Source organism: Dendropsophus ebraccatus, chromosome 6, assembly GCF_027789765.1.
Source record: "Dendropsophus ebraccatus isolate aDenEbr1 chromosome 6, aDenEbr1.pat, whole genome shotgun sequence".
NCBI classification, from domain to species: domain Eukaryota; kingdom Metazoa; phylum Chordata; class Amphibia; order Anura; family Hylidae; genus Dendropsophus; species Dendropsophus ebraccatus.
In genome coordinates this window covers 150,560,214-150,583,355 of record NC_091459.1, presented here as the reverse complement: position 1 = coordinate 150,583,355, position 23,142 = coordinate 150,560,214, and the positions used below count along the sequence as shown (strand labels likewise).

Below are 23,142 nucleotides of genomic sequence, written 5' to 3'. Positions count from 1 at the left end.
ACAGCAGAATAGTGAGTGCAGCTCTGGAGGATGAGACATGATGCAACAGCAGAATAGTGAGTGCAGCTCTGGAGGATGAGATATGATGCACAGTGTTGAGGATACACGCTGTATATAGTGGAATAGGGATATGTGTACACGGAATTACTGGACCGGACAGCAGTCAGAATAATAGTTGAGCTTTATTGCGTGGCAGGCGGTATATATAGTACACATACATAAAGCGTGGGGTGTGCCGTATCCTCTGTTCATTGGAAGAGAAGCGTTCAGGAGTAGTACAGGACAAGGGTGCTATCCTGGAGTTGGGGCACCATCTTGGATTCGGGGGTCTTCCACAATCATTCACAACAGTATAGCAAGTGATACCATTTTTATACTACTGTCTGTCAGAAGAGCAGCATAGTGAGTGCAGCTCTGGAGGATGAGATGCTGTGAGTGTGGAGGACACTGTGGTAACATCCAGGTGCACAGTATTTTTTTGGCCACTGAATGTGTGTGGTGAGGGAGGAGGGGCACTTACTCCCCCTCCCCCCATGATGTGTTATTTACAGGTTAATCTTGTGTTGTGGTTGCTATCACTCGGCTGCCATCTTTGTTCTGCTCTGTCCTCTCCCCCCCCCATGGATGTGGCACACGGCGCGGAGCGATTCTTTACAGTGTTATTAGTAGAAGTATTACAGGAGGTGCCCCCCCCCCCCCCATAACTTATAGGAGCAGAAGGCTCAAAATCATCCATACATATCTGCGTCATGGGCTGTCGGGTGACCCCTCCCCCGGTGGTGGTGCATCAGGTGGCCCCTCCCCCCGGTGGTGGTGCATCAGGTGGCCCCTCCCCCCGGTGGTGGTGCATCAGGTGGCCCCTCCCCCGGTGGTGGTGCATCAGGTGGCCCCTCCCCCGGTGGCAGGGCATCGGGTGGGCCCTGGTGGAGGTCACATGGTGTCTGCAGTCACTGCCCAGGGGGAAGCAATGATAGGTTGTGTAGACACTACATGTAGAGTATAGGGGGCGCTGTCCTGGCCACTGTATATACAGGGAAAAGCACAAGAGGGAGGTGTCACCCTGCTGATGGACAGGGTGCTGCGGGCAGGTGGTGCCCCCTGTAAGATAAGGTGCACAGACTGGCCACCATGTCACTGCCGCCTTCTCCCGGACTCTTAGAGTTGGCACCATAGGTAGAACCAGGAATTGTTTTCTATATTCACTTTTCTAATGTCCCGATCCTGTAGAGACGATTCCGGCAATAAATCTTGTTTTTACAAGTCTGATGCGTTATTTATCATACGGAAAATACTGCCACCGTACGAGGGAGAGCAGATGTATATACATCACCCATCAGAGCTACACAGCAGAGGTATATACATCACCCATCAGAGGTATATACATCACCCATCAGAGCTACACAGCAGAGGTATATACATCACCCATCAGCGCTACACAGCAGAGGTATATACATCACCCATCAGAGCTACACAGCAGAGGTATATACATCACCCATCAGAGCTACACAGCAGAGGTATATACATCACCCATCAGAGCTACACAGCAGAGGTATATACATCACCCATCAGAGCTACACAGCAGAGGTATATACATCACCCATCAGAGCTACACAGCAGAGGTATATACATCACCCATCAGAGCTACACAGCAGAGGTATATACATCACCCATCAGAGCTACACAGCAGAGGTATATACATCACCCATCAGAGCTACACAGCAGAGGTATATACATCACCCATCAGAGCTACACAGCAGAGGTATATACATCACCCATCAGAGCTACACAGCAGAGGTATATACATCACCCATCAGAGCTACACAGCAGAGGTATATACATCACCCATCAGAGCTACACAGCAGAGGTATATACATCACCCATCAGAGCTACACAGCAGAGGTATATACATCACCCATCAGAGCTACACAGCAGAGGTATATACATCACCCATCAGAGCTACACAGCAGAGGTATATACATCACCCATCAGAGCTACACAGCAGAGGTATATACATCACCCATCAGAGCTACACAGCAGAGGTATATACATCACCCATCAGAGCTACACAGCAGAGGTATATACATCACCCATCAGAGCTATACAGCAGGTACAGTATATATATGTATGTATGTATATATATATATATATATATATATAACAGATGAGCAAATCTTTTTTTATTTTGTGAGTTTGCACATTTTGAGCGAATATTCTCGAACCTCACAAAATGAATCGCAGGAAAGCAGTTAAACCATTGTAGCTCCAATAGTGGCACAGAGTATTGCAGCCCCACGCAGAGTATCGCAGCCCCTCATGGATTGTCGCAGCCCCACGCAGAGTATCGCAGACCCTCATGGAGTATCGCAGACCCTCATGGAGTATCGCAGACCCTCATGGAGTATCGCAGACCCTCACGGAGTATCGCAGACCCTCACTGAGTATCGCAGACTCATGCAGAGTATCGCAGACTATCACAGAGTACAGGTTATACAACAGCTGTGCCCGTTTGCCAGTCAGTATTTACATTTTATTTGTTCGTTTCTCTCATTATTGTATCATTTTTAAAAGTGCAAAAAATAAAATCCTAAACAGGTAGAAATTAGTTTTCAAATTTGTTCTTTTTTTAAGATGAGGAAAATTTATTTTTTCTTTATTTTTCTCATCATTGTATTAAAACTAAAACAATTTGGATCTGATTGGGAATTCTTTGCACTTTTAAAAATGATGCAATCGAGAAAAAATAAAAAACTTTTCCATTTCCATCAGGGGAATGGAACCAAAGGAAACCGGTGTAGGTCTCTAGACGGGTGGTTTACCCCTAGACCACATCTACACAGGCCATGAGGTTCAGCTATATGTGACTGACAGCTGAGTCAGCAGGAGGCCGGGCAGCGTTGATTATTCATGTAGGAGGGGTGTGGAGTGCCAGAGTGCTGCACAAACACTGAGCCACAACTCCTCATTGACTCTTTATTACAGTAAGAGATGCGAGATAATCCACTCCATGAACAAATTACCAAAGGGTAACATGCTCACAAGGGCACTGCCACACCTCAGATAGGACCCGGGGCTGACAGATTCCCTTTAGTTCTTTTAACCATCCGAGCAGAGAATGAAAGCCCCCAATAAACATACACACAGATATGTCAATATGTCAAGGAATGATGGTGTAATCTTACAGGTGAGCTGAACGGCCATTCAACGACCCAAAAATGGAAATCAACACCAAGTCAATTGCAAAGTAGGAAAACCCCAGCCATAAAAGCAAGGACCATGTGATGGAGAATGGAGTAAAGTCCAGATTCATGAAGGCTTTATACTAAATGTAATACATTTTCCCACAGTACCAGCAAAAAAAAAAACATGGTGCAAATAATGCGTTCCGAAACCTTTTTGAATCGGGGCCTCTGGCTTTATCAACGCTGGTTAATGATTCAACAAGGTGCAAGATGCAACATCTCTGGGGTGTTTAGGTGTCTCGAGCTGGATAGATACTGGCATGTGCTGCCTTGGAGTGGTGAAATCCAGTCCATCTTTATAATCAGCCTCTCCACACTGGGGCAATGGTACCAGCAATCAGCAGACATCACACACTATGTGCCAACGGGTGACCTAAAATTTGCAGTTCTGTGTGAAGCTGCAGGAATGCATGACGAGGAAGTCAGAGACCACTGATCTCCATTGGTACAGCTGATCCAACATGTGGAGGGCCGAGTTCCACCATTTCAGCACAGATCAGCCGATGTTCTTGGATTTCACTATTCGCTGGATCTGGTGGAGGGTGTTCCGTGCCACGTAGGAGTGGCTGAAGTGGATACAAAGTGTCCTCTGCATTTTTGGCAACTCCTTCAGTCCTGGGAAGGAGTGGAGGAACCTTTACACTGTAAGGCCCAGTTCACACTGACATGTTAATTCTTTGAGCGTCAGGAGTGGACACGCGCGCACCCTCCCATTCACTCACTGCAGGACACTGAGCACAGCAGGATTCTGTGGCAGAGAGCTCCGTCGCGGAATTCTGCCGTTTTTGCTCAGTGTGAACTGGGCCTAAGGGCTCATGCACACTGAGGAATAGATGAGGAATTGAAGAGGAAAGATTTCTGCTTGAAATTCCTCTTCTAGGCCCCGTGCACACAGAGCATGAGCGGCGTAATTGTCCGCAACAGAACGCCGCCACCCTCCGTAATGACACTCTATGGGAGGCTACATATTCATTCTTCAGCGCGGAGAGAGGAGCTGCTCAATCCTCCCATAGAGTGTCATTATGAGGCTGGCAGAATTCCACCACTCTTGCCCTGTGTGCATGAGGCCCTATTCTGCTCTGGCAGAATAGGAACAGAATTTGAGCAGAATTCAAAAGGAATGCAAGCAGAATTTTAAACAGAATTGAAGCCCTATTAACTTCTATAGGATTCCTCTAGTGGAATCTCGCTGACATGTCACTTCTTTGGCCCCGTTCACACTCTCCGCAGCAGAATACCGCTGTGCTAAGTGTCCTGCTTTGAGTGAATGAGAGGACGCGCGCTCCTCCACTATTCGCTCAAATAAATGACGTGTCACTTCTTAGGGTGGAAAGTGGATCTGCCGCCGAACATTCTGCAGTGTGAACGACAGAGCAGAAATCCAATTAGGACATTGTTCTGTTCATATTTTACGGGAGGAATTTCAAGCAGAAATTAAGAGCGGATTCCTCTTCAATTCCTCGCCTATTGCTCAGTGAGCAAGGGCCTAAGGGTTTGTGCACACTACGGAAATGCGACATAAAATCCGTTGCGGAATCTACTGCTCGCGTACTGTGGTGGGTGCGAGTGTCTCCGCCTGTGTTATAGACTCCATTCTATGCATTCTTTGGACGGACGATGGAATCCACCCGTGCATAGAATGGAGTCTATGACAGGGACGCACCCCCCCCCCCACACAGTCTGTGAGCTGCAGAATGCGCAATGGGTTTTCCGTTGCCATTTCGTAGTGTGCTGATAAGGTTAAACTTAGATGTTGACCTGACTCTATGGAGACAGGTCCTCCCAGGTATAGGATGGTTCCAGATTAGAGATAGCAGCTGCAGTTCTGCTTACAACTTAAAATCGCAGACACAGACAGCTGATGTACGTATCAGTAATGTAAGTTTGGGAAGCGCCCCCTTTATTAATTTGTGTTAACTTTTATAGACAGAGTATGGGGCGGTACTACTCATGCCCAGTGTATTCACATGAAATACATAAACTCTTGACACAGGCGGGGTCTCAAGTCACAAGACACATACATATCACACTGTGATAGGTCAATCCATAGATGGTCAGCAGTTTCCTGTCCTGCGCAGTCGGGTTGGTACAATGTGTTTGTTTACCATATATAGGTGGCGGTACAAGACAATCTGGTCTGAGAGAGACCTTCAACACTAAGGAGTCTCGAGTCTCTGAAGAACAGTTACTGGGAAATAATTGTTGTTTCAATGTATTCAAGAACAAGGAATAATCCCAGAAATTATAATCATTCGGGTTAACCCTATCAGTGCACATACCCTTAGGGTTTAGCACATTGGCCACATGCATAAAGCATGTCAGCCTTTCCTGCTGCAGTGCCGATGTGATGTTCCTCCCAATGTCTGTGACTACGGTGCCCACCTGCAGAAGTCGAGGAGTAAGCCACTTGGATATGTCGTCCTCCATTGCCCAAAGCAGTTCCTGCCCAGTGTGGCTGGGTTCACTGAGGCTGCATAAGTGAAGGGCAGCCTGACAGTGCTGGGCTTGGTAGCATTGGTACACACCACAAGGACAGAGTTTTTTCCGGCATGATGAGGTCTATATATATATATTTATTGCCCCTGAACCGAGAAACCGAGAAGCCAATAGTGGCGTCACCTCCACTCAGCTGCAGCTCTCCGGGAGGATATTTCTCCAGTGGGTAGTCATGGACATATCCTGCTCTTGGCCATAGCTTGAACTCCAGATATCCGCACTTGGGTGCACCCGATTAGAGGCAGAAAGTGCAGAGTTGGAATTGCCTTGTTGGCAAAAAATTGGTGACTTTGCATGCTCTATCTTGGTTGGGCACAACTCCCTAAATGGCTTGGACTGTACTAACTGTAATGGGAGAGACTGCAGGGCAATCGACTTAGCCAGGTGTCCATTTAGCTTCTGTGGGTGTTGGCGTACTGCTATCTTTTCAGCTTGGTTTTAGACAGAGACATGTCTTGACAGTGGCGGTGTTTGAACACTGTACCTGACGGAGGAGGCAGGGGTAGACGCTAGGGACCTACTGCTTCCAACCGAGGCATGCTGACTTATGACTTGCAAATATGGGCTGCACGATGGTAAATGCAGCTATTTGTGGTTCCAGGCAAGAAGTGGCGTAGGGGTCCTGGTTCTTCCAGGCAGTGGGGTGGTGGCATTCCATGTACTAACACATAGTACCTGGGTATCCAAACCCCAACGCACTTTATGGTCTCAGATGGCACATAGGGCATCATGGTATTTGCCACCAACGAGACAGAAAAACTGCCACACTACAGATTGCAGTGGGTGGGTCTTTGAAGCAGGTGCACTGTTAGACTGTTGTTGGCTGCTGACGCTGCCTTGGGCAGTGCCTGGGCCTTGCTTAAAGAGACTCTGTACCCACAATCTGACCCCCCCAAACCGTTTGTACCTTCGGATAGCTGCTTTTAATCCAAGTCCTGTCCTGGGGTCTGTTCGGCAGGTGATGCAGTTATTCTCCTAAAAAAAAAACTTTTAATCCAGCAGCGCTGTGTCTAACGGCCGGGGCTTACATTAGTATATGCATTAGGCCGCCACCACTTCTCCGTCCTTCCTCCCCACCCTCCTCATCATTAGGAATGCTCCAGGAACATTTACTGCTGTTTGAGCTTTGCACAGGTGTATTAACGATCCAGCCCATGTTCATTATACACACAGGTGGGGAATAGGAAGCAATCTGCCTGGAGCATTCCTAATGATGAGGAGGGTGGGGAGGAAGGACAGAGAGGGTGTGCCAGCCTAATGCATATACAAATGTAAGCCCCGGCCGTTAGACACAGCACTGCAGGATTAAAAGTTGTTTTTAGGAGAATAACTGCATCACCTGCCGAACGGACCCCAGGACAGATGTTGGATTAAAAGCAGCTATCTGAAGGTACAAGTGGTTTGGGGGTCAGATTGTGGGTACAGAGTCGCCTTAAGACTACTCTGTCTACAAGCTGAAGCTTTACCTTTCCCCATTTTGCCTCTGGACCAACGAGCTGTGGATGGGACCTGATGCTGTGTCAGTGGAAGAAAAACACCTTCATCCCCTGATGATGACATCTGTGGACCGGGATTCCATGTAGGGTCTTTGACATCATCATTGTAGTCTGGGGCAAAAGTTTCCTCTCCTAAACTTCCTTTATCCATCGGCATGCGGTACGATCTGGTATTTTAGCAGAAGCTGCCCTCTCCGTGGCTCTACTGACTGCTTTGCAGCCTAGAAACTAATGAATGTCTCAATGCTGCCTTCCAGCCGCTGGGTGTCCTGATATTCTTTCAAAAGATCTTCAGAGTACAGTGGTTAAGACTCTTGGGGGAATGCTAGGCTCGCCAGAAGCTCTTTTGCTTCCACTTGCTACCTTGGGCGCTGACACTGGCCATACCCTGAAAAGGGCCAAACTTTTTAGGATGCTTCGTCATAATTGCTTTGGGAAATTATACAGAGAGAACAAAGTTTTTTAATATGGTGTAAAGTGCCCATACTGGTGCTGTACACTACATGTGACAAGCCACGGATGTAATGTAAGTGCTTCTCGTGGTGGTCAGTTGGCAAATAAAACAGCGAACACCATGGTGGTCAGATGGCAGATAGACGGCATGTTCCATAGTGGGCAGACAGCAAACAGTGCATCCCAAGCCAGTCAGATGACTAGTAAACTGAGCTTCCAGTGGCGGTCAGATGGCAAGTAAAAAGAGAATCCTATTCTTTATTGGAGCCAGAAGGCAAGTAAACAATGTGTATGGGTACTGGTCAGATGGCAAGTAAATGGCACGTTCCACAGTGATTAATGGGCGTATTCCATAGAATGGTGGCCAGATGTCAAGTAAATGGCTGCGCATCCAGTAGTGGTCAGATGCCAAGTAAACAGCGCATCCAATAGTCTCTCTCATTGGGCAGGGTAGGAGGCTGCCCAGGGGCCTATTACTCATGGGGGCCTTTCTGCATACAGCAGACTATAATTCTCTCTTGTAACAATGGGACCACAGACCGCACCACAGGGAGCTATCTCCCTCCCCCCATTACTTGAAGCTGTGCTTCACAAATCCGTGGGACAAGAGGCCGTTGTACCCATGCACCGCAAGATAACATTCAATTTGGGGGAGGAATTAGGGTGGCTTTGGATGTGGCTGGGAAGGGTTGCAAGGTTGGGAGGGTTTGGTAATGGGGGGGCAGGATAGGGGGGTTGAAACCAGGTCACAGCTCTGCCCAGGGGCCCATAATACTTTTAAGACATCCCTGGTCAGACAAGGAATGGCGCATCCCATGGGGGCAGACAGTAAGTAAACGACACATAACATAGTGCTCAGACTGTAAGTAAAAGTGCTTTCTGTGGTGGTCACACAGCAGGTACGCGGCGCGTCCGTGGCAGTCACACAGCAGGTACACGACATATCCATGGTGGTCACACAGCAGTTAGACGGCACGTCCGTGGCGGTCACACAGCAGGTACGCGGCACGTCCGTGGCGGTCACACAGAAGGTACACGGCACGTCTGTGGCGGTCACACAGCAGGTACGTGGCACGTCCGTGGCGGTCACACAGCAGGTATGCGGCACGTCCTTTGCGGTCACACAGCAGGTGCGCGGCACGTCCGTGGTGGTCACACAGCAGGTACACGGCACGTCTGTGGCGGTCACACAGCAGGTACCGCGGCACGTCCCTGGCGGTCACACAGCAGGTACGCGGCACGTCCCTGGCGGTCACACAGCAGGTACGCGGCACGTCCGTGGCGGTCACACAGCAGGTACGCGGCACGTCCTTTGCGGTCACACAGCAGGTATGCGGCACGTCCGTGGTGGTCACACAGCAGGTACGCGGCACGTCTGTGGCGGTCACACAGCAGGTACGCGGCACGTCAGTGGCGGTCACACAGCAGGTACGCGGCACGTCCGTGGCGGTCACACAGCAGGTACGCGGCACGTCCGTGGTGGTCACACAGCAGGTACGCGGCACGTCCGTGGTGGTCACACAGCAGGTACGCGGCACGTCCGTGGTGGTCACACAGCAGGTACGCGGCATGTCCGTGGCGGTGACCGCGTACCTGCTGTGCCGTGTCGCGTACCTGCTGTGTGACGTGCCGCGTACCTGCCGCGTGACCGCCACGGACGTGCCGCGTACCTGCTGTGTGACACAGCAGGTACGCGGCACGTCCGTGGCGGTCACACAGCAGGTACGCGGCACGTCCGTGGTGGTCACACAGCAGGTACGCGGCACGTCCGTGGTGGTCACACAGCAGGTACGCGGCACGTCCGTGGCGGTGACCGCGTACCTGCTGTGCCGTGTCGCGTACCTGCCGCGTGACCGCCACGGACGTGCCGCGTACCTGCTGTGTGACACAGCAGGTACGCGGCACGTCCGTGGCGGTCACACAGCAGGTACACAACATATCCATGGTGGTCACACAGCAGGTACGCGGCACGTCCGTGGTGGTCACACAGCAGGTACGCGGCACGTCCGTGGTGGTCACACAGCAGGTACGCGGCATGTCCGTGGCGGTGACCGCGTACCTGCTGTGCCGTGTCGCGTACCTGCTGTGTGACGTGCCGCGTACCTGCCGCGTGACCGCCACGGACGTGCCGCGTACCTGCTGTGTGACACAGCAGGTACGCGGCACGTCCGTGGCGGTCACACAGCAGGTACGCGGCACGTCCGTGGTGGTCACACAGCAGGTACGCGGCACGTCCGTGGTGGTCACACAGCAGGTACGCGGCACGTCCGTGGCGGTGACCGCGTACCTGCTGTGCCGTGTCGCGTACCTGCCGCGTGACCGCCACGGACGTGCCGCGTACCTGCTGTGTGACACAGCAGGTACGCGGCACGTCCGTGGCGGTCACACAGCAGGTACACAACATATCCATGGTGGTCACACAGCAGTTAGACGGCGCGTCCGTGGTGGTCACACAGCAGGTACGCGGCACGTCCGTGGCGGTCACACAGCAGGTACGCGGCACGTCCGTGGTGGTCACACAGCAGGTACGCGGCACGTCCGTGGCGGTTACACAGCAGGTACGCGGCACGTCCGTGGCGGTCACACAGCAGGTACGCGGCGCGTCCGTGGCGGTCACACAGCAGGTACGCGGCACGTCCGTGGCGGTCACACAGCAGGTACGCGGCACGTCCGTGGTGGTCACACAGCAGGTACGCGGCACGTCCGTGGCGGTCACACAGCAGGTACGCGGCACGTCCGTGGTGGTCACACAGCAGGTACGCGGCACGTCCCTGGCGGTCACACAGCAGGTACACGGCACATCCATGGCGGTCACACAGTAATTAGACGACACGTCCGTGGCGGTCACACAGCAGGTACGCGGCACGTCTCTGGCGGTCACACAGCAAATAAAGAAGCGGTTGGAACACTGATATACAATGAGCTGTGAGGCAGTAGGCCGGAGCCAGGCGGTGACATCCCACCATTGGACCTCCACCTGTTACTACACCACAACTCCCCTCATGACGGGACAGACAGCGCCCCCTGGCGGCCGGAGGGAGGACTGCACAGACTCTCACCGGACATCTCGGCACAATCATCCCTCATATTAACCCCTAGGGCGTGTTGTGTTGAGTGACAGATTACAGCAGCTCCCGCCTCTCCGCGCCCGCTCTATTACAGCCATTCATGAGGCATTAGCACTAAATCAACTTGCGAGAACTCCAGCGCATGCGCACTACTGACTAAACGGCGGGAACTCGGCGCATGCGCAGAGCGGGGCTTTTCAAGCCGGAAGTCGCGTTCTCCGGACCGGAAGCCGGTGGTGAGATCGGTGAAAGGTACCGGGAGATCGGCGCGGAGCGGGGACATGGCCGAGGAGGAGATCAGAGACCCGGTGAGTCCCTCCGCCATGTTATACGGGGAGGAGACAGGCTGTGAATAGGTCATCTAGTTTGTGAGGGGAGATGATGTAAATGGTGACATCACCACCATCACCCCCCAGTAACAGCATGACATCATCACCCCCCCCCAGTAACAGCATGACATCATCACCCCCCAGTAACAGTATGACATCATCCCCCCCAGTAACAGCATGACATCATCATCACCCCCCAGTAACAGTATGACATCACCCCCCCCAGTAACAGTATGACATCACCCCCCCCAGTAACAGTATGACATCATCCCCCCCAGTAACAGCATGACATCATCATCACCCCCCAGTAACAGCATGACATCATCATCACCCCCCAGTAACAGTATGACATCACCCCCCCCCCAGTAACAGCATGACATCATCATCACCCCCCAGTAACAGTATGACATCACCCCCCCCCCAGTAACAGCATGACATCATCACCCCCCAGTAACAGTATGACATCATCCCCCCCAGTAACAGCATGACATCATCATCACCCCCCAGTAACAGTATGACATCACCCCCCAGTAACAGTATGACATCACCCCCCCCAGTAACAGTATGACATCATCCCCCCCAGTAACAGCATGACATCATCATCACCCCCCAGTAACAGCATGACATCATCACCCCCCAGTAACAGCATGACATCATCATCACCCCCCAGTAACAGTATGACATCACCCCCCCCCCCCAGTAACAGCATGACATCATCCCCCCCAGTAACAGCATGACATCATCATCACCCCCCAGTAACAGCATGACATCATCATCACCCCCCAGTAACAGTATGACATCATCACCCCCCCCCCCAGTAACAGCATGACATCATCACCCCCCAGTAACAGTATGACATCATCACCCCCCCCCAGTAACAGCATGACATCATCACCCCCCAGTAACAGTATGACATCACCCCCCCCCAGTAACAGTATGACATCATCACCCCCCCCAGTGACAGCATGACATCACCCCCCCCAGTAACAGCATGACATCATCATCACCCCCCAGTAACAGTATGACATCATCACCCCCCCCCAGTAACAGCATGACATCATCACCCCCCAGTAACAGTATGACATCATCACCCCCCCCCCAGTAACAGCATGACATCATCACCCCCCAGTAACAGTATGACATCACCCCCCCCAGTAACAGTATGACATCATCACCCCCCCCAGTAACAGTATGACATCATCACCCCCCCCAGTGACAGCATGACATCACCCCCCCCAGTAACAGCATGACATCATCACCCCCCAGTAAGTATGACATCATCACCCCCCCCCAGTAACAGTATGACATCATCACCCCCCCCAGTAACAGTATGACATCACCATCACCCCCCCAGTAACAGTATGACATCACAATCACCCCCCCCCCCCCCAAAACAGTATGACATCATCACCCCCCAGTAACAGTATGACATCACCATCACCCCCCCAGTAACAGCATGACATCACCATCACCCCCCCAGTAACAGTATGACATCACCATCACCCCCCCAGTAACAGTATGACATCACCATCACCCCCCCAGTAACAGCATCACCCCCCCCAGTAACAGCCTGACATCATCATTACCACCCCCGTCCTGGTATGTGGATGTGAGGTGCTGTCCTCTGGTGGCGGCCGTTGTGGGGATGTGAGGTGCTGTCCTCTGGTGTCGGCCGTTGTGGGGATGTGAGGTGCTGTCCTCTGGTGGCAGCCGTTGTGTGGATGTGAGGTGCTGTCCTCTGGTGTCGGCCATTGTGTGGATGTGAGGTGCTGTCCTCTGGTGTCGGCCGTTGTGTGGATGTGAGGTGCTGTCCTCTGGTGTCGGCCGTTGTGTGGATGTGAGGTGCTGTCCTCTGGTATTGGCCGCTGTGTGGATGTGAGGTGCTGTCCTCTGGTATTGGCCGTTGTGTGGATGTGAGGTGCTGTCCTCTGGTGTCGGCTGCTGTGTGGATGTGAGGTGCTGTCCTCTGGTGTCGGCCGTTGTGTGGATGTGAGGTGCTGTCCTCTGGTGTCGGCCGTACATTTTGTAGCTGATCTTGCACATTACTCCATATCCGCTGTGTTGTACTGATCTCTCAAACCGTCAGGTGATGAGTTTCCTCTCCTCTCAGGGCACAGTGACGTTCAGCGATGTGGCCGTCTACTTCTCTTTACGGGACTGGGAGCTGCTGGCGGAGTGGCAGAAGAAGCTGTACCGCAATGTCATGAAAGAGATACACGGGGCCCTCAATGCATTAGGTGAGGAGTCAGCGACGGGATGGAGGGGAGGAGTCAGCGACGGGATGGAGGGGAGGAGTCAGCGACGGGATGGAGGGGAGGAGTCAGCGACGGGATGGAGGGGAGGAGTCAGCGACGGGATGGAGGGGAGGAGTCAGCGACGGGATGGAGGGGAGGAGTCAGCGACGGGATGGAGGGGAGGAGTCAGCGACGGGATGGAGGGGAGGAGTCAGCGACGGGATGGAGGGGAGGAGTCAGCGACGGGATGGAGGGGAGGAGTCAGCGACGGGATGGAGGGGAGGAGTCAGCGACGGGATGGAGGGGAGGAGTCAGCGACGGGATGGAGGGGAGGAGTCAGCGACGGGATGGAGGGGAGGAGTCAGCGACGGGATGGAGGGGAGGGTCAGGGACGGGATGGAGGGGGGGAGTCAGGGACGGGATGGAGGGGGGGGGTCAGGGACGGGATGGAGGGGGGGGTCAGGGACGGGATGGAGGGGGGGAGTCAGGGACGGGATGGAGGGGTCGGTATGTGAGGTTATAGAATGGAGGGGAGGAGTCAGCGACGGGATGAAGGGGAGGAGTCAGCGACGGGATGGATGTAATGGTTTTGTCATGGAGGGGGAGGAGTCAGTACTGGTTATAGAATGGAGGGGGAGGGGTCAGGAGTGGTTATATGATGGGAGGGGGAGGAGTCAGGAGTGGTCATATGATGGGGGAGGAGTCAGCAGTGGTTAGGGCAATGCTTTTACAAATAAAAGCATTATTATTATATGATGGGGAGGAGTCAGGAGTGGTTATAAGATGGGAGGGGGAGGAGTCAGAAGCGGTTATATGGTGGGAGGGGGAGGAGTCAGGAGTGGTTATTTGATGGGAGGGGGAGGAGTCAGGAGTGGTCATATGATAGGGGAGGAGTCAGCAGAGGTTAGGGCAGCACGGTCAGTGGTTAGCACTATAGCCTTGCAGCTCCCACACACAAAAACATACAGATAGGTGAAGTGCTGCGGAATCTGTGTGCGCTATGCAAATAAAAGCATTATTATTATTATATGATGGGGAGGAGTCAGGAGTGGTTATAAGATGAGAGGGGGAGGAGTCAGAAGCGGTTATATGGGGGAGGGGGAGGAGTCAGAAGCAGTTATATGGTGAGAGGGGGAGGAGTCATTATTAGTTATTGGATGGGGGAGGAGTCAGGAATGAGGGTACGGCCGCCATAGCTGAAGTCTCTCCCATCTTGTCCCACTAGGATATGAAATCGAGAATCCTGGTATTCTGGTGCGGATCCAGCAGTCGGAGGAGCCTTACTACGGGTCACATGATGCCGCTACGGAGCGCGCGTCCGAGCACAGTGAGTGATCCCCGCCTCACCCCCAGGCCGCCTGTCTTTGTGAAGGACACCTACTTATCTTTGTTACTGTCCACAGCATGGAGGCCGCACTCCCAGAAGTCAGAGAAAAAAATGTCCGACTGTGCTGACCCTGTGCCCGAGCTCCCTGCCATCAAACCTGACATACTACTGCGGGTGAAGCTGGAGAACATGACCAATGAGCAGAGCTGCCAGACCTCCGTCCCACAAATGGAGGAAGAAGAGGAAGAGTCCGGTGGGTGAATGCCATCACTTGGTGGTCTGCATTGGCTGCACTGCATTGTGGGATATGCATTGTTCTCTACATCAGATAAATATCCATTGTTGTGTATAAACCCTCCACTTCCCAGTATGCACTGCAGCAGAGCTAGAGCTGTACAGACACATGACCAGTTGGGGGAAGCAGAGAAGTCATGCTGCCTGAGAGCTAACAGCGTATCAGTACAATAGAGCCTTGGTAGCCAGACTGTGATGGGGGAGCAGCTTCACATCACACATCTGTAGATGGGGCTCGTGTTACAGGCCGCCATCATGATTTGTCTCGTCTTCCTTTTCAGGCAGTGCAGTGTTTAATCCAGAGCTAGCTTTGTGGATCAAGCAAGAAGAGGGAGTGACGTCTGGGGAGCCCAGCTCGCAACCGAAGGAGGACAGGGCATTGCCAGCAGTGGAAGGTAAGCAGACGAGGGTCGCCGACACTGACAACTGCTCTAGCTGTGACCCCCTGATCCCTCTACCATAAAGACTAATGGTTGTATCAACACTACTGGAGAGCATTAGTAGATTACTGGGCCTGGGAAGAGGAAAAGGAGGAGATCACTGGGTCTGGGAGGAGGAGGAGAAGATTACTGGGCCTGGGAGGAGGAGGAGGAGAAGATTACTGGGCCTGAGAGGAGGAGGAGGAGATTACTGGGCCTGGGAGGAGGAGGAGATCACTGGGCCTGGGAGGAGGAGGAGAAGATTACTGGGCCTGGGAGGAGGAGGAGATTGCTTGACCTGAGAGGAAGAGAAGGAGGAGATTACTGGGCCTGAGAGGAGGAGGGGAAGATTGCTGGGCCTGAGAGGAGGAGGAGATTACTGGGCCTGAGGAGGAGAAGATTGCTGGGCCTGAGGAGGAGGTGGAGGAGATTACTGGGCCTGAGAGGAGGTGGAGAAGATTGCTGGGCCTGAGGAGGAGGTGGAGGAGATTACTGGGCCTGAGAGGAGGTGGAGGAGATTACTGGGCCTGAGAGGAGGTGGAGGAGATTACTGGGCCTGAGGAGGAGGAGGAGATTACTGGGCCTGAGAGGAGGTGGAGGAGATTACTGAGCCTGAGAGGAGGTGGAGGAGATTACTGGGCCTGAGGAGGAGGAGATTACTGGGCCTGAGAGGAGGTGGAGGAGATTACTGGGCCTGAGGAGGAGGAGGTGGAGGAGATTACTGGGCCTGAGGAGGAGGAGGTGGAGGAGATTACTGGGCCTGAGGAGGAGGAGGTGGAGGAGATTACTGGGCCTGAGGAGGAGGTGGAGGAGATTACTGGGCCTGAGAGGAGGAGGAGGAGATTACTGGGCCTGAGGAGGAGGAGGAGGAGATTACTGGGCCTGAGAGGAGGTGGAGAAGATTGCTGGGCCTGAGGAGGAGGTGGAGGAGATTACTGGGCCTGAGAGGAGGTGGAGAAGATTGCTGGGCCTGAGGAGGAGGTGGAGGAGATTACTGGGCCTGAGAGGAGGTGGAGGAGATTACTGGGCCTGAGAGGAGGTGGAGGAGATTACTGGGCCTGAGGAGGAGGAGGAGATTACTGGGCCTGAGAGGAGGTGGAGGAGATTACTGGGCCTGAGGAGGAGGAGATTACTGGGCCTGAGAGGAGGTGGAGGAGATTACTGGGCCTGAGGAGGAGGAGGTGGAGGAGATTACTGGGCCTGAGGAGGAGGTGGAGGAGATTACTGGGCCTGAGGAGGAGGAGGTGGAGGAGATTACTGGGCCTGAGGAGGAGGAGGTGGAGGAGATTACTGGGCCTGAGGAGGAGGTGGAGGAGATTACTGGGCCTGAGAGGAGGTGGAGGAGATTACTGGGCCTGAGAGGAGGTGGAGGAGATTACTGGGCCTGAGGAGGAGGAGGAGGAGATTACTGGGCCTGAGAGGAGGTGGAGGAGATTACTGGGCCTGAGGAGGAGGAGATTACTGGGCCTGCGAGGAGGAGGAGGAGATTACTGGGCCTGAGAGAAGGTGGAGGAGATTACTGGGCCTGAGAGGAGGAGGAGAAGATTACTGGGCCTGAGAGGAGGAGGAGGAGGAGAAGATTACAAGGCCTGAGAGGAGGAGGAGGAGGAGGAGGAGAAGATTGCTGGGCCTGAGAGGAGGTGGAGGAGATTACTGGGCCTGAGAGGAGGAGGAGAAGATGATTACTGGGCCTGAGAGGAGGAGGAAGAGATTACTGGGCCTGAGAGGAGGAAGAGGACTTTACTGGGTTTGAGAGGAGGAGGAGGAGGAGATTACTGGGCCTGAGAGGAGGAGGAGGAAATTACTGGGCTGAGAGGAGGAGAAGGAGAAGATTGCAGGGCCTGAAAGGAAAAGGAGATTGCTGGGCCTGAGAGGAGGAGGAAGAGGAGATTGCTGGGCTTGAGAGGAGGAGAAGGAAGAGATTGCTGGGCCTAAAAGGAGGAGGAGGAAGAGGAGATTGCTGGGCCTGAGAGGCGGTGGGATAGATTGCAGGGCCTGAGAGGAAGAGGAGATTGCTGGGCCTGAGAGGAGGAGACGAAAGAGGAGATTTCTGGGCCTGAGAGGAGGAGGAAGAGGAGATTGCTGGGCCTGAGAGGAGGAAGAGGAGATTACTGGGCCTGAGAGGAGGAAGAGATTACTGGGCCTGAGAGGAGGAGGAGGAGATTACTGGGCCTGAGAGGAGGAGGAGATTGCTGGACCTGAGAGAAAGCTCTAGACAAACACACACAGACCACAGGGGCGCACTATGGTGCAGTATTCTTCAGTAAATGAAAAACAGGTGTGGTTCAGTTGTTAAAACTAATCTAATTGTGCTGGAACAGGCACAACTATATGGAGCGTTTGTGATGGACAGAAATACCGCAGGCCTGGATCCCACAATCCTCATCCCTCACCATCCGATTGCCCAAAGCAAGACAACTTAGACAACCACCAGTTGGATCAACTTCTCAGCATTGGTGCAGGAACAGGGTCTCGTCTTGCTGATAAAAGCAGCACTATTGCAGAAATCGGATAAAATCCACAGCTGATAGGGACGATGTGTTTTATTCGATTTATGCAATAGAGGGGCTTTTATCAGCAATACGAGCCCCTGTTCCTGCACCAATGCTGAGAAGTTGATCCAACTGGTGGTTGTAAGTTGTCGTGTTTTGGGCCTGAGAGGAGAAGGTGATTGCTAGGCCTGAGAGGAGAAGGTGATTGCTAGGCCTGAGAGGAGAAGGTGATTGCTAGGCCTGAGATGAGGAAAAGGAGATTCTTAGGCCGGAGAGGAGAAGGTGATTGCTAGGCCTGAGATGAGAAGAAGGAGATTCTTAGGCCGGAGAGGAGAAGGTGATTGCTAGGCCTGAGATGAGGAGGAAGAGATTCTTAGGCCTGAGAGGAGGAGGGGATTGCTAGGCCTGAGAGGAGAAGGTGATTGCTAGGCCTGAGATGAGGAGGAAGAGATTCTTAGGCCTGAGAGGAGAAGGTGATTGCTAGGCCTGAGATGAGGAGGAAGAGATTCTTAGGCCTGAGAGGAGAAGGTGATTGCTAGGCCTGAGATGAGGAGGAAGAGATTCTTAGGCCTGAGAGGAGAAGGTGATTGCTAGTCCTCTGAGGAGGGGGAAATTGCTGGTCTTAAAAGGAGAAGGAAGAGAAGATTGCCAGGCCTGAGAGGAGGAGGACCACAAAGATGAGATTGTTTGGCCTGAGAGCAAGAGAAGGAAGAGGACATTGCTGGGCCTGAAAGGAGGAATAATTGGAGATTGCGGGGCCTGAGAGGAGGCGAAAGAAGGAAGTTAGACATTTCTAGTCCTAAAACAAAAAGGAGAAGATTGCTTGGCCTGAGAGCAGCATGGGGAGGAGATTATCTGGTCCAAAAAGAAGAGAATATTACTGGGCCCAAAATAAGGTGAGATATGGGTTTGGAAAAAGTTGCAAAGAGTTAGATATGAGAGGAGGACTATGAAAAGGAGCGAGCTAATGCCTGGGTAGGAAGGGAGGTGGGTGTAGGAGAAAGAGAATGGCTCAGGCTGCTGGATGTGGAGTAGGATGGTTAGGTTCCTGTATTCCTAAGTGAGGCCAGGGTCAGAGTTCACCACCTGCCCTGATTTCTCCCCTCTTCTATAAAGGCTGTAGTCCGTTATTTGTATCACAGCTCCTTCTTTCACAGGATCTACATGTGTTCAGCTCCCGTCCAATGACCCTCATACACGTTAGATGGTCGGCTGAATTTACTACAATTGCCTGTTCAGTTGAGATTGACTTAATGATGTGTATGGCCATTTTTGGCTTTTGTGATCAGATTTAGTCAGGAGTAATGGAGCCGTAGCAGTGGGCACAGCTAGTGAGGTTGTCTGGGTGTGTGGTGCATAGATGGCATGAATGATGAGAGTTGTAGTATGGTGTTGGGCCTGATGGGACTTGTGCAGCTCATTTACATCCTCTCCGCTCTTATACATGGCCGGTGCTTGGGAGCACACAAGTATTGTCCCTGGTTTATTAAGAGCCGCGGTGACATAGCCGTGTCCCTCCATTGATGTCTTGTGTCTGGATATAAGTGTTGGGTTCTTGCCCTCAGCTGTGGATGGATACAGATTCCTCTTCGGCTCTCAGACGTGTAACCTCGTTCATTCCTGTCCCTTCCAGCCTCGACTCTGCCCCCTATACCTAGAGGGACCCACTCTCCAATGCCATCCACAGGAAGACTTCCTAAGCCTCAATGTGACAAGGCGACTGTGCACAAACGCAATGGGCTGAAGTTACGAGACAAGATCCTGGTCCTCTGTGCCTACGAGAACAACGAGTCGGTGGGCTCCTTGGCTGCCCAGTTTGGAGTCAGCAGAGCGCAGATTGTGCAGATCATCAAACGGAGGGACGAACTGCTGGACGCCCTGCAGAATAATGTGAGCGGAGACCGCATCCGGCGGCGGCGGAGGACCACCAATGACAGGCTGAACTCTGCTGTGTGGGAGTGGCTCCTCTCCACACGGGACACCGATGTCACGTTATCCGGCCGCATCATCCGGGAGAAGGCTCTGCAGATTGCCCGAGACATGGGTATCCAGGACTTCAAAGCCTCGAATGGGTGGCTGGACAGCTTCAAAAAGGCCCACAACATCCACCGCAGCTCCCTCCCCTTCTCTATGTCAGCGCTGGCTGGGATGGACGACTGGCTGTCCAGCATGGGTGCCATGGATGACAGATAGCAGCAGCACGCCCTCCACCAGTGCATCTGACTGGAGCCGTCTAGTATATTTATTTTTAGAATATTTTTATTTTCTTAGATTAGTGCGACTATATGATCCCAGGCGTCACCTCTGGGGGCACTGTGTGTGTAGTTACAATGACCAGCTGTACGGACACAAGACACTTACCTGTTATCCAAATCAAACGATGATGCAGCCCCAAACAGCGCCCCCTCTGTGTGTGCTTATGAAGTGTTAAATGGTCTCGGTGCCATCATGTGTGGAGCCCCCTGGTGGTATGGAGGAGACAATTTGTAGCTTGCTGAATGAGGTGAGAAAATAAAAGTGTAGCTGCAATGACAGTCAGGATGTAAACATTACTTATGTACTTATCTTCTGCTCCTGTCACATCCAGAGCTGCACTCACTATTCTGCTGCTTTTCAGTTTGTTCTCAGGCTCATTCTTGCTGTCATAGTTGTAGACATCTGTCCCAAGGTGCAGGCCGTTACCTGGATGATCTAGGAGTGGGGGTGTTGTATATTGACGGAAATGGATGTGACTGGAGTGTTGGCAGAGTTGCATGTGATGTTTTAGGGCAGTCTGTGCTTTCTGCTCTGTTGCACTGGGTGATGTTTCTTTCGGTTTCATCTAATTTCTCATTCTCCCTACTCACAGATATCGTCAGCCTCGGGCATCATTCTCCGGGTCCGGGAAAGACTTTAGAAACAGGGCAGCCTCTCCCTGAGACGCTGGTGGGGAACCTGTTACGGTATTTTGATGAGGAGAGGGAGAAGCACGCCCGCCTCGGGGGGTCGTTCCCAGGCCGTGTATTGCCGCCGCAGCCGCTGGTGGCCCCTGAGGAGGGATCTCAACTCTTCTCTATTGACTGGGGTCTACCAGGGGCGACTGACAGATTCCGAGAAGGTGTGACCACCGGTCTGGATGTGACTAAACAACATAAATGTCCCTACTGTGAGAAGAGCTTCCTGCGCAGCACCCAGCTGAGGGAGCATGAGCGGACACACACGGGAGAGAGACCCTACCAGTGCCTCAAGTGCCCCAAGAGCTTCAGCCGCAGCACCCAGCTGAAGGACCACCAACGCACCCACACCGGCGAGAGACCCTTCCAGTGCACAGAGTGTGGCAAGACCTTCACTCACAGCTCTAACCTCATCCACCACCGGAGAACCCACACTGGCGAGAAACCCCACAAGTGCAATATGTGCCCCAAAAGCTTCAGCCAGAGTTCTGATCTCAACAGGCACCAGCGCACCCACATGGCTGGAGATCGCCCCCACCAGTGCACGCGCTGCCACAGGACCTTCATATACAAGTCACAGCTACGTATGCATAGTCGTGTCCATGTGGTGGAGGACATCCTGCAGGGAGTGGAGAGAGGAGCCGGAGCTGAGGACGTGGCCTGGAGCAATCCACCCCCATGATTCCTTGTGCCTGAGCTTTCCATTTTCTGCTCTTGAATGTCATTGTCAGATTGCCCCTATCACCTCCACTCACCTAAGGCCCTGTTGCTTTGTATGGGTCACATGACATCACCATTGCGCCATTCTCATAAAGCAGATGCTCCACACATCCTGGCCCAGAGTGCGTTGTGATACTGGGTGCAGAATGGACCTCCACAGGTTAAGGGGCACTGATAGGGTAAGGATGTAAGGTCCTAGAGAGGTCCATGGTGTTTATAGGTGACATAAGTGGTAGGTAACCAGCAGCACGGAGATGGATAACGGAGATGGAGAAGACAATACCATCTGTGCTCGCCACCGTCCCATCATTCATCCCTAATCTAAACGAATACATAGGAGCTTCGTCTATTGTCCGTAGCTACTTCTCTGGAAGAATCAGGGGTGTCCACTATTCCTATTATGTTTGGCTTTGGGAGGGTTAATAGCAGAGAGCTGATTTCATGGGGGATGCCTAGATTTTAGAAGGAGACAGCCCCCACTCCCCAGTTGCACTCGATATCCATTATAGCTGGCTGTACACTTTGGACCCTTATTCTCCCTGTATTGCATGATATAGCATGTGTGTATTCTGAATGAGCAGGAAAGCCGCTGCCAGAAACCTCTCTGGTGGTGATCATCTTCTCTGGGACTAAAAGGATCGGGAAAGATCCTTTGTGTCCCCGACATCTGTCATCTGGGGAGAGTTGCCTGTTAATGTAGGGAGATTGGCCAACATTAATTTAAAGCCAGATAATAGGACCCCCAAATCTACCATTTTTGGTTAGACATGTGCATGGAGGCCTCTCGACGCTCAGACGATGTCGGGGGAGAGGAGAATTATTGGGCATGTTAGATTTCATCTGCCTGACCTTTTTGTATCTGGGGAGATAAGCTGCTGCCAGAGCTGCCGTCAAGCAGTTGGGAGTAATAAAGCTATTCCAGGTGTATGGACATCCTAATTCGGCACTGTCGCTTTAAAAATGTTTTCGCTTGTCTCCCCGGCTTGCTTCCTTTGTCTTGCTGCAGAAGACATTCTCCATTGTAAGTTGGTGGAGCCCATCTCCTGCAGTGAGCTGGGGAGTGAAGTGCAGAGCCAAGTGCTTCTCCTTGCTCTAATGAATGGGGGATCTGAACACCCACATTATGAAAAATCAAATGTTTCATATGTCAAAAGTTTTTAAAGTGGTAGGGACACTTGTAGCAGTTCTCTAATAAGGTAAGTACTATGGGTCCAGGGCACTGGCCCCCTGGGGGGGCGTCCATTGATGGGCCTTGACCTGATTGATGTAGGCTATTTCCTCTAGTTTGAGAAGGTTTTGCACTTTACGGGTTAGCTTATAAGCACACACATTGATGTATTCAGTTGTGAGACAACATGGCAATCTCCCGAGGGTCTGCAGGGGGTCTCAGGATGAACGGGGATCGCTAGCGCCTGTGTGTTACTTTGTACTTTTTTGTCCAACATTAAACCATGAGTGGTCATGAGCATAATGTTCCTGCCTCTTTGTAAAGCAGAGACCTTTCGAGTCCTATGGTGTCCTGTATGTGCACCTCAGCGTCACACTTAGGGGTCTGTTAGATGAAGCGATTCTTAAAGCGCAACTATAAAATATTTTGACCATTCAGTTTTAGTTAGCTTAGGTCATGATAAGAATTTTTGCA

At 52.4% G+C, this 23,142-nt stretch overlaps 2 protein-coding genes across 3 annotated transcripts in view; one reads left to right on the top strand and one right to left on the bottom strand.

The window, feature by feature from the left end:
- The window catches only part of GCKR (glucokinase regulator), a 79,133-nt gene that overhangs the window by 55,353 nt on the left and 638 nt on the right, over nt 1-23,142 (bottom strand). The gene's annotated exons all lie outside the window — the stretch shown is intronic.
- On the top strand, nt 10,962-22,971 carry LOC138794543 (zinc finger protein 514-like). Of its 2 annotated transcripts, XR_011363462.1 has the most exons (7): nt 10,962-11,060; nt 13,192-13,318; nt 14,541-14,642; nt 14,719-14,895; nt 15,218-15,331; nt 19,481-20,350; nt 20,696-20,779. XR_011363462.1 is itself a non-coding variant. In XM_069973266.1 (6 exons), the coding sequence occupies exons 1-6, from the start codon at nt 11,034-11,036 to the stop codon at nt 21,460-21,462; spliced, it is 1,314 nt and encodes a 437-aa protein (XP_069829367.1). In that variant the 5' UTR covers nt 10,962-11,033; the 3' UTR covers nt 21,463-22,971. The 2 variants fall into 2 exon arrangements, 1 of the variants encoding a protein (XP_069829367.1); XM_069973266.1 differs by lacking the exon at nt 19,481-20,350 and having other exon boundaries at nt 20,696-22,971.

Bases quoted from the DNA above. Each gene is read 5' to 3' on its own strand.
- LOC138794543 (XM_069973266.1), top strand. From the start codon at position 11,034: ATGGCCGAGGAGGAGATCAGAGACCCG. The intron at 11,061-13,191 runs GTGAGTCCCTCC...CTCTCCTCTCAG, and splicing joins AGGAGGAGATCAGAGACCCG to GGCACAGTGACGTTCAGCGA. The intron at 15,332-20,695 runs GTAAGCAGACGA...CCCTACTCACAG, and splicing joins GGCATTGCCAGCAGTGGAAG to ATATCGTCAGCCTCGGGCAT.